At 39.4% G+C, this 10,574-nt stretch overlaps 1 protein-coding gene across 1 annotated transcript; it reads left to right on the top strand.

Annotated features, from left to right (window-relative positions):
* Window positions 1-843: 843 nt before the first annotated feature.
* chrne (cholinergic receptor, nicotinic, epsilon) lies at window positions 844-9,889 on the top strand. The gene is made up of 12 exons (XM_080483833.1): window positions 844-1,066; window positions 6,117-6,250; window positions 6,351-6,395; window positions 6,536-6,645; window positions 6,752-6,907; window positions 6,987-7,087; window positions 7,167-7,367; window positions 7,460-7,574; window positions 7,662-7,776; window positions 7,869-8,076; window positions 8,224-8,357; window positions 8,907-9,889. The coding sequence occupies exons 1-12, from the start codon at window positions 997-999 to the stop codon at window positions 9,072-9,074; spliced, it is 1,557 nt and encodes a 518-aa protein (XP_080339959.1). The 5' UTR covers window positions 844-996; the 3' UTR covers window positions 9,075-9,889.
* Window positions 9,890-10,574: the final 685 nt, after the last annotated feature.

The raw sequence follows: 10,574 nt of genomic DNA on the forward strand, positions 1-10,574 counted from the left end.
GCTCCAGTTACCTTCAAGAAGCCCATCTCTCTTTCCTCTCTATATATTTAGAAGTACATCACATACTGTGCAACTCACATGGCACATTCCAAAAATCAGTCTGTTGCCCTTGTCACTGCGGAGTGGCACTACTTATATTACTCACAGCACTAATTATAATAGCAAAGTTAGTCTTTGCATTGAGGTTCAGTCGGCAAATCATCCTGATAGCTGCTAATGAAGCTGCAAAAGTCAAAAAACTTTGACTGATTTACCTTGAAGCAGATCCGAATGTCTGTGGCCATGTTTGTAGTAGTTTTATGAGCATTGTCTGCCTCCAGCCCTCTAACCCCGTGAGTCTGTGCTGGACACCGTGTGTGTGTGTGTGTGTGTGTGTGTGTGTGTGTGTGTGTGTGTGTGTGTGTGTGTGTGTGTGTGTGTGTGTGTGTGTGTGTGTGTGTGTGTGTGTGTGTGTGTGTGTGTGTGTGTGTGTGTGTGTGTGTGTGTGTGTCTGCTCTATATATTAATCTGGACACATAGCAGAGGGAGAGCAGGCCTGCGCAGTTGGTCATCTGTCCACCTTCCTGCACCCAGTGATTTTCTTCTTTGGCAAATGTGCAGTTAAAATCACTTTATATAAATATTAGCATACACATGTTGTAGGGGTGTTGGTGTTTGAAAGCACAGGATTTCACTCCTACGTGCCCTGTGACAATGAAATGTCAATAACTACATTGCCCTGTTTGTTGTCTGATGTTATAGTCGATGTCTAATGATCATGATGATGATTATTGTGGCTGACTGAAGTGTGACTTGAAGTTCTGGTTTAGAGCTTCCAGCTGCTGTGTAATCTGAGCCACGGACAGCAACAGCCGGGGTGGGCAACAGTCAGGGTGTTTGCAGTGGGGGGATTTAGGGCTCTTCCTCTCTGTCTTTACTCTCGCCGTCTTTCTCTCTCTTTCCCAGACTTTATATTTAAAAATAGTGCAGTGCAGTCCAGCGGCGAGGTCCGGGAACATGACGGCTCCGTGCAGTTTCGGAGTACTTTTTGGAGTTATAACTGCTCTTGGGACTTTAACGAGTCTGGGTGAGTGGCGCAGTTGTAAACTTCTGGCACATCCTCACTTACTGGGATCTTCTTATCCGTCAAAATTATGTGTGAATGGCTTGTGCCTGTCAATACAGAGGAGCCAAGTTCAGAGAAAACAGCTCTGAGAATCTACATCCATTAGGGTATTCGAAAATGCTCAGTGTTTCAGATGGAACGATAATTTATTGAAACCTGTGCACTCATGCATGTCATTTTGTGAAGATTTACTTTCCTCCTGTGGATTGCCTGTCTGCAAAAAGTCTAAAATGTGTATGGATTAGTTTTAGTGATTGATAATTACTAACAACAGTACCTGGTTATAATATTTGCTCGTATTAAAAGAGAGGCCCACACAACTTTGAAATCAACCATATGTATGTTGGAGGGGTTTCTCCTACCAAGGTGCACTTGAATACATTAGAATTATATTAATATCATGACAATAATGTTGAGCGTGTTCACAGCTCTTACATTTTGACTGGATTTAATGCAGCTAGATGAACTCTAGACGTCAGTCAGCATCAGAAAGGCAGTGGGACCTTTGTTATGACAGCAACAGAACCAAAGTAAGTAACGTTGCTTGACACAGATGGCATTTTGCCAAGGGAGTAACAGTAAACTTTAAACTTGCAGAGGAAGCAGAATACACATGACGGATGCTTATTATGATTAGAGTTTACCTCCACCTCTGTGTGTCAATGTCACAGATTTGACCCGTATATATATTTATAATATATCATGTATGGAACCATGTTGTTACAGTCACATCTCTATAACAGACACATTGTTTATATGTGGTCAGAAACAAAAAGGGGTCGGGTCTGGTTGTAGCTGGTTCTGTGTTAGATTACACTGCATTAATTCTGGCTGTCGAAACAAGGTATCAAAATGAAGTACAGGCGGCTGATGGTGGTATGACAAGAAAGGCACCCGGCTCGAATAGTAACAAAACTGTAGTTATATGCAAGCTTCCACTGACACAATATTTTTCCCGAAGTGTTATGTTGAGTTGTCATCAACAGTCTCAGAAAGTGCTCCTGGAGTTTGTGTTCTTGGAAGAAGGAACTGGAATTGTTTTATAATCTACATATTCTCAATGAAAACAATATTCAGTTGATTACAACCATTTTATGTTGCCTGTAATCTCAATTATACTTTAAACTGAATCCAATAGTAATATAAAGTAACTGCTTCTCTTTCTAATTTCTTGATGTTCTGAGATCGGCCATCATCTATCTCACAGGAAAGCTGTCAGAACCTCATGTTAGAGACTGAAAGCAGGTCGCAGAGATGCAAAGCCGAGATATTCTAAAAAAAGCACTCTCGTTTATTTGCTCACATTCATCAGATGTGAATGGAAGTTTGCGAACGCATCGGCCTTGTGTCAGAAATGATCCTCTAGAGATGTTTGCACTGAAGACACGGTCAGTAAGCGTGAGCTTGGCTTGTATTTTCATGGATGTTGTAATGTTTATCTTGGTGGTCAACTTGCCCATGACCACGATGCTGCTTGTTTATGGTCACTTGGTAAAGGGTCATTTGAGACAAAGTGCAAAAAAACAAGTGTTGCTGAAAATAATCAGCAGCTGAAAAAGAAACATTTACCCCGGTGCATGTTAATGATTTAGCCCATAGGTACATGCTCATCCGTCATCTTCTCATCATCAAGCTCCTCTGTCCGAGGAGGCTTAAGTGTCCTCTACAGGAAGTGATGAGGTCAGAGCGCTAATACCTATATTGACTGTACTTTGTGACCGCATATCAATGCAAATGAACCACGTGAGTTAACCGAACTACATTTACAAGTGTGGTGAAAAAACTTGTACAACCCACTCAACTTTCTCCAAATGTCAGCATCAAGAATCATTTTGTCACATAATTGTGGTACAAAAACCATAAACTACATACAAGGATGTCACAAAGACAACACATACTATACTAATTGTAGTAAAGAACATTCATAATGTTATTTTCTTAGTTTTGTATATACTTTCTGAATAATTGACACGTTTCAAAGGTCAGTTCCATAATTGCCATTTGCTCCAGCTGACTACTTCAATATTAATAATTAAAAACTGACAAAGCACTGAGACATGTCAGCACTGCCACTCCACTGCCAACTACGCAAATTGTCCCTTGGGTGAATTACAGCTCTGAGCTATGTGACATATTTGTGCCTGATTGGACTCGCCAGGCGAAGGAAAGAGTCTCACCCGAGGGACGACATCTTCACTACTTCATAGTATACAGTACTGTCACCATTTTTGCAGAACGGTGATATTGATGATTATTGTCGATGACCCGAGAGTGACTTGAAGTCCTTGTTTAGAGTTTCCCAGCTGCCGTGTAATCTGAGCTATGGCGAGAGACAGCTGAGGGGGGAAGAGGCAAGGGGTCTGAAATAACCTCTGCCTTACTCTTAGTCCCTCTTGTACTTTACTCAGAAAATGTGGTGTAGTCGAGGACTACAATATATTGTTATGGAGGTTAGTTAATACACTTTCGAATACGTACTCAGCAATCTGGAGTGATAGCTATTTTGTTGATGGTTTATTTTTCCTCAACTTACCTCAACTTTTGGTGGACCCAGAAGTGCCTATACTAGTTATAAAAGGCTATATACATTTGAATATCCAAATGACCTCCAAATCCTGGCTACATGAGAAAATCATGAAGCCTTTCCTGAAATACCATCTGGTGTATCTGTGCCAGAGAAGCTGCTGGTTGACTGACCTGGGGCTCCATTAGTCCTCCAATTCCTCCGTGCCCCCTATTGAGGAGTTTGAGCAGTGAATCTGTCAATTCAGGAAATTCAGACAAAAAACCCAACATAATTGAAGCACTAATTGTACACCACAGAATAAAATTTAAAACGCCAACAGAACTTGCCAAAAATAAACTTAATATGTCATTATTGCAAATACATTATATATATATAAACTTTATATATGTATATGTATATGTATATGTATATGTATATGTATATGTATATGTATATGTTATGTTATGTTATGTTATGTTATGTTATGTTATGTTATGTTATGTTATGTTATGTTATGTTATTTCATTTCAGATGAAGTTGAACACTATGAACATACATTTCTATTTCTGTTTAATCATTTTACAAACCTGTGGGTGAAGCTCGTGTTTCCTGTTTGTCATTTTCGTCTCGTTAACCTCAGTTATTCTTCTCTGAAAGCTGATTGGTCAGACGTTGATGTCAATCATCCATGAGGGCGGGTCTTCAGTAGATGAGGGGTCTTCAAACATGTTTTTTTTAAATTTAATATAGTTTTTTATTTTAAGTGGAACAATTCTAATATTATTAAATATATCCATATGATTTTTTTATTTACATTTCTTTTTTTACGAAACATGACTTTCCTCCCAATACCACTAGAGGGAGCTCGCATTCATACCATATTTTATTCAACCATTGGTCTGCAATCTGCATCTGTGGAGGTGCAACTAAACAAAAGCATGGTTCAATATTTCATCTGGGGGTGGCGGGGGTTCTCTACAGGTGATTTTGAGTTTGCAATCTTAAAAACAGAGCATAATCCTGTGTCGATACATTCAGAGCACAGTTTTGTTTCCTCATTTTGGGATGGCAAGCTGCAAATAATTTTTTTTCTGTTTAACTACCTACCGTCCTATGGTGAGCTGTCTGTGGTGCTTTATTTCTCTGTAATGGCTGCAAAAGGACTAAACTATATTCATTTGTTCTGTCTTTGGTGCAGCATAGCTATAGCCTACTTTATCAGATTTTGAAGGTTAAATTTAATTGTGCAGCTCCAGACAAATGTTGTCTAATTTAATGGAGGCAAAATGGCTCTTTCAGTGGATACCTGTCTTCAGGGAAAAATAATTCTAGATCGTATGGTTTTTAGCTCAGCAGCCGGCCTATTAAAAAAAATGAATAAAATGAAGTATTAAAAGTATTTGTTTGCTCAGTGGATGAAACTTGTGATGGTGATGTTAAATGGCAAAAGTCCAGTCACCACCAGATGGTTTTGACTCAAATTAGCTGTCAGACGGAAAATATTGAACTATTGTAGGAAATAAATACGGAATGACTGGGTTTGTGTATCATGCATATTCATTCCCCATCTGTTTGCTTCACTATAATAATCATTTAGTTTGAATCACAGGACGTCTCCCACTGAGGTAAACCTCACAGTTCTGACATAATAATCTTTAGTCCTATAACATGTCCATTTATTCAACCATATCGAACTCCCTAAGCACATGTTCAAGAAGCAGAAGCAGGAAATAGGACCTCTACATAACAAAAAAAAAAGTTTAACTCTAAAGAATAGTAACACACATTCGTCTCAAAATAGAAACCACATTGTGAATGTTGATATTTCAACTTGAGAATGGATCCAAATGCTGTTTTGGAGGGCGGATATTTTAGTATCCATCTGCATATCAGCATTCAGTCAAATTTGGCAGTTCTGTCCCCATTATATTTTTTTCCTCCTTTCTTCACACTTTCTACCAATTCTAAATATAAAGAAATCCACAAGTGGATACAATTCTATTTGGACAGCAGTAATGAAGACAAAATCGTATTCATGTGTACCATCAAGAGTATTTCTGTCAGAGTTTTTCATTAAGGCAATTTTAATGCTTCTGCTGCAAAATATGGAACGATTAGGAGCTCTGACAAGAGATTACTGGTATTGAATATTACTGCCAGACATGCCTTTTTAAGCAGTTTCGCCTCACAGCTTCTTCCTACAATTTACAAACTCACTAAACATGCCCAAAGGTGTACATTTGCCTGACTCTTTTGATAAATGCCTGCTTTTTGTTGTTGGATAAGTTACTTTCCAGCTCCCTGTGAATCAAAGTTGGATAAATTACCCAAAAATGTATTTCACTGCTTAAACAAATTTTAACAAAATGCCAAGTCAACAAACAAAGTGAACCATGAATGTTTACTTCAAGCAGAAACAAGTTGTTGTTTTTACCTTGTTATATTGATCAGATTATCCTTTCCTCTGTGCCCCCCCCTCCACCTCTCCCCTTTTCCTCCAAACAGTCAAAGGCAATGAAGAATCAATCCTAATCAGAGACTTGTTCAAGAGCTACAACAAGAACATTCGCCCAGTGGTTCATCCTGAAGACAAATTGGAGGTTCAGATCAAGCTGACCCTCACTAACTTAATCTCACTGGTGAGAGCTCCTTCTCCTCACTGTTTTCCTACCACGAAACTCAGTGCATGAACAGCACAGCTCAAATACTTACAATATCGATCCTTCATGTATCCCTCAGAATGAAAAGGAGGAGACTCTTACCACCAATGTATGGATTGAGATTGTGAGTTTTTCCTCTCCGCTTGCAAGTCATGGTCTTTTATTCAGACAGCATTTTGTAGAACGATCAAGTTTCTCACTCAGATAATCCTCATGCGTATCCGTGTTTTTAATGTATCCTCTCTCGCCAAATGTCACCGGCAGCAATGGACTGATTACCGCCTTGCCTGGAACACAACTCAGTACTTTGGCATCGATGTCATTCGTGTCCCGTGCACCACTGTTTGGCTCCCTGACATCGTCCTTGAAAACAAGTAAGGCTCTAACAACAGTCACAAGCTGGACTTTTCCCCCCCTCTTGTCTGCAAGGTAAATTTAAGATATGACGGTAACACTTTCTGTTATTTTCTCTGTCTGCAGCATTGATGGCAAGTTTGATGTGGCCTACTATGCCAATGTGCTGATCAGCAGCAATGGTTGGATATACTGGCTGCCTCCTGCTATCTACCGCAGTACTTGTGCCATTGAAATCACCTATTTCCCATTTGATTATCAAAACTGCACGCTCGTTTTCAGGTGTAGTATAATTCATCCATGTTTTGGAAGAAATTGTGCATTTTATTCCAAAATCTTATCTCCACAACTGCAACCCCAGATCTCAGACGTACAGTGCCAATGAATTGGACCTCATCTTGGCTGTTGGAGAAACAGGCGAGACAATTGAGTGGGTGGACATCGACCCTGAAGCTTTCACTGGTATTTAGCATCCACGTGCAATGTTCGAATGTTCAAAACACTCAATTCCAATCTGACTTGTTATGTTTGGACTCCTCAGAGAATGGTGAGTGGGCCATCGTTCACCGTCCTGCCAGGAAAATGATCAACCTACGGTATTCCCCGGATGACCTGGAGTATCAGGAGATCACATTCAACCTGGTCATCCAAAGGAAGCCCCTTTTTTACATCATTAATGTCATCCTACCGTGCTCCCTCCTCTCTTCGCTGGTTGTATTGGCCTACTTCCTGCCTGCACAAGGTGGGAGGAGCACAATGTTTGGATTTTTGTTTTAGCTATTATCACAAAGATTCTCAGATCCACTGTCACCTAAGACTGTTGTATTCTCACAGCTGGAGGACAGAAGTTGACCGTGTCCATCTCTGTCCTGCTGGCTCAGACTGTCTTCCTCTTTCTTATCGCTCAGAAGGTTCCTGAGACCTCTCTGTCTGTCCCTCTCATTGGCAAGTGAGTCACTGTGTCGCCTCTGCTGACGTCTGCTCGGTAATCTTTTTCTCTGCCCTGTCCTGTGCTAATCTCTGACGTCTTCCTCAGGTATCTAATCTTTGTGATGTGTGTCACCACACTTATTGCTACAAACCAAATTGTGGTGCTGAACTTCTCGCTGCGCAGTCCCAGCACTCACACCATGTCCAACACGGTTAAACATGTAAGTTCACCTTTATTCCCCTGACTCAGACTTTTCTGATGAGTTATTCCTTGGAGAACTCACTTCAGTTTTTTATTTTCTTTCCCTTATAGTTGTTTCTCGAAATGATACCTCGCTTCTTAGGCATGTCCCCACTGGTGGACGACAGCGAGGAGACAACACAGGTCAACGGGGTGAGGGAGCGGCGGCGCAGCTCCTTTGGCCTCATGCAGAGAGCCGAGGAATATGTGCTGAAACAACCTCGTAGTGAAATGCTGTTTGACAAGCAGAGAGAGAGGCACGGCCTGACACGATCCATCGGTGAGACATCGCTTGTGAAAAAGTTTGAGTCTGGCACAAACACTTGCTTGAATATTGGACGATTGGTGGTTAGCACTCACCTCATGGTGTACATGTAATGCCTGCGCAGAGTCATCTAACAGTGCCCCCCCCCCCCCCCCCCCACAGTGGACAATATGGATGTCAGCAGCACAGCCAACTTGTATAAGAGTTTAGCCCAAGCTGCACCGGAGATCAAGCAATGTGTGGATGCCTGCAACTTCATTGCGGAAAGTACAAGGCAACAAAACAACATTGGATCGGTGAGTGTTACTTCATGTCTCATTTATGCTTGCATGACTACTCTTTGTCACATATTTGCTGCATGTTCTTTTCATAGTGTGTCTAGATGAGCTTCAACCACATTGCACTTTCTTTTTAGAATTTTGATTAACTTCCAAACTTATTTGTCACATTAGAACATATTATTGTCAGTAGCCGTTGAGATGCATAGTTAATAAAAATTAAAAAAAGCTTTAAATTTAAAACATCTATTCAGCCGTCATATATTGTCTTTATAATAATAATAATAATGTTGTTGTTATTATTTCTAAAGTTCAACAACAACCACAACAATAATAATAACAATAACATGATGATGATAATAATAATAATAATAATAATAATAATAATTATAATAATAATAATAATAATAATAATAATAATACTAATAATAATAATACTAATAATAATAATAATAATAATAGGCCACTGTGTTTTCTCTGAAGTTTCCCACCCCACACTTATAAAACCACTGCGTTGTGCCATTGTGAAATATGTCAACTGTGTATTTTCTCTCCTTCCAAATAAAGGAAATTGAAAGCTGGGTACTGATCGGGAAGATGATTGACAAGGTGTGTTTCTGGGCTGCCATTCTTCTCTTCATCATTGGGACAGTATGGATCTTCTTAACAGGACACTTTAACAGAGCCCCGGAATTTCCATTTCCTGGACAGAATAAAAAATATGCCCCAAGTTAAACAAAAGAAGAAAAAAGCTTTTGAAACATTTCCAAGGTTCTCCATTGTGCCTCATGCTGTCTATAATGGTGAGCAGTGTTGCTCAGTCATTCCCAGGCTTAGAGTCAGGGTTGAGTTATGTCTTTGTAGCAGCGGGGCTTTCATGACAAAAAATGTCTTTGTGTTCATTAAAACGCCAGGACTTGTTGTTATCGGCACTTGTCAGGCATTGGAAGGTTTTTCAGTCATACTTGTAACTTGGTTTTAGGTGTGCCAACTTGGTGTAAATTAAGTGTATTTATTAGACCAGATGATGGTTTAAATCATCATCAGAACAATAAATCTTATACGAAAGAAAAATATAGTTTTTTTATTTCTTGGTATAAATAACAGTGTGAGTTTAAGCAATTCCAGTTTAAAGATCAAGTTAAAAACATAATGAATGATCTCACTATCATACAGAGTATAGCTGTGCAATAACATGTATTGCATAGAGCAATTATGCCTAAACAAACACTCATAATCTGGAAAAAATCGTTTATTAACATGTGGTGTGTTGAGGTTTCCCATCTTCCATGGACTTGTGAGACTTCATTTATCCCACTTAATGGCAGCACCTGCTAAAGTCTGTGTATGTGCCTCCGTGCATGTACTATGTCTTACAATAAAAAAAGCAGTGCAACATGAGCCAGCCATGTCTGGATTAAAGCCTTTCTTTTCTTACTATGACTTTTTATTGGGAAGTCTTGTTTGAGGTAGATTGTGTGGTATGATATTGAATTAGTGTCATTATGCAATTTCTTTTTTTAAATAAACACTCTATTTTGTCCAACATGACTTGCTTTAATTGCTTCATTTCAGAGTGTGAGGAAATGCTGTCTACTTTCAATTCCCAGTTTTACTCATCACATAAGTGTCGTAAGTCAAACTGGGAAACAGACATCTATGAAAAAGGAACAGGTTAAATTTAACACTGTCCAACGTTCCTGAAGGGGAAAAAGAAACACAATAACAAGAAGATCATCAACATGTAGTTATGATAAAATGTATGTCCCTTGTGCTTAATAATGAATACATTATCAATGTTTTCATTAATTTCAAAGTTATGTAAATGGATATTTGAGAAAGAGGCCATCGGCAATGCATAGTGCGATCATGGGGGTAAAAAAACAATACAGTGGGCAATTAAATTTTTCTTTTTTCTTGTATGTACCAAGAGACAGTAGACATGGTGAGACTGACCTGAACTGGAGGCCTTAGAGCTAAATATAAATAAATAAATTGAAGTGTTGAGATGAGATGAGGCTGAAATGGATCATCATGTGTTAGGAGAACTGATTAAAGCAAATTAAAGGAAAATTATGCTGTGGATGGATCTGCTATGTAAAAGGAGAAGAGGAAGATCAGTTAGTAGCTTCAAGTCTGCAGTGAGGGAGAACATGGAGGCAATTTCTGTGAGAAGGGTCAGAGTCAGCGTGTATAAACTCACCTTTATGCAGCCAATCATTTCCATATCAGCTA

This window comes from Lipophrys pholis (assembly GCF_963383615.2).
Source record: "Lipophrys pholis genome assembly, chromosome: 16".
Taxonomy (NCBI): Eukaryota; Metazoa; Chordata; class Actinopteri; order Blenniiformes; family Blenniidae; genus Lipophrys; species Lipophrys pholis.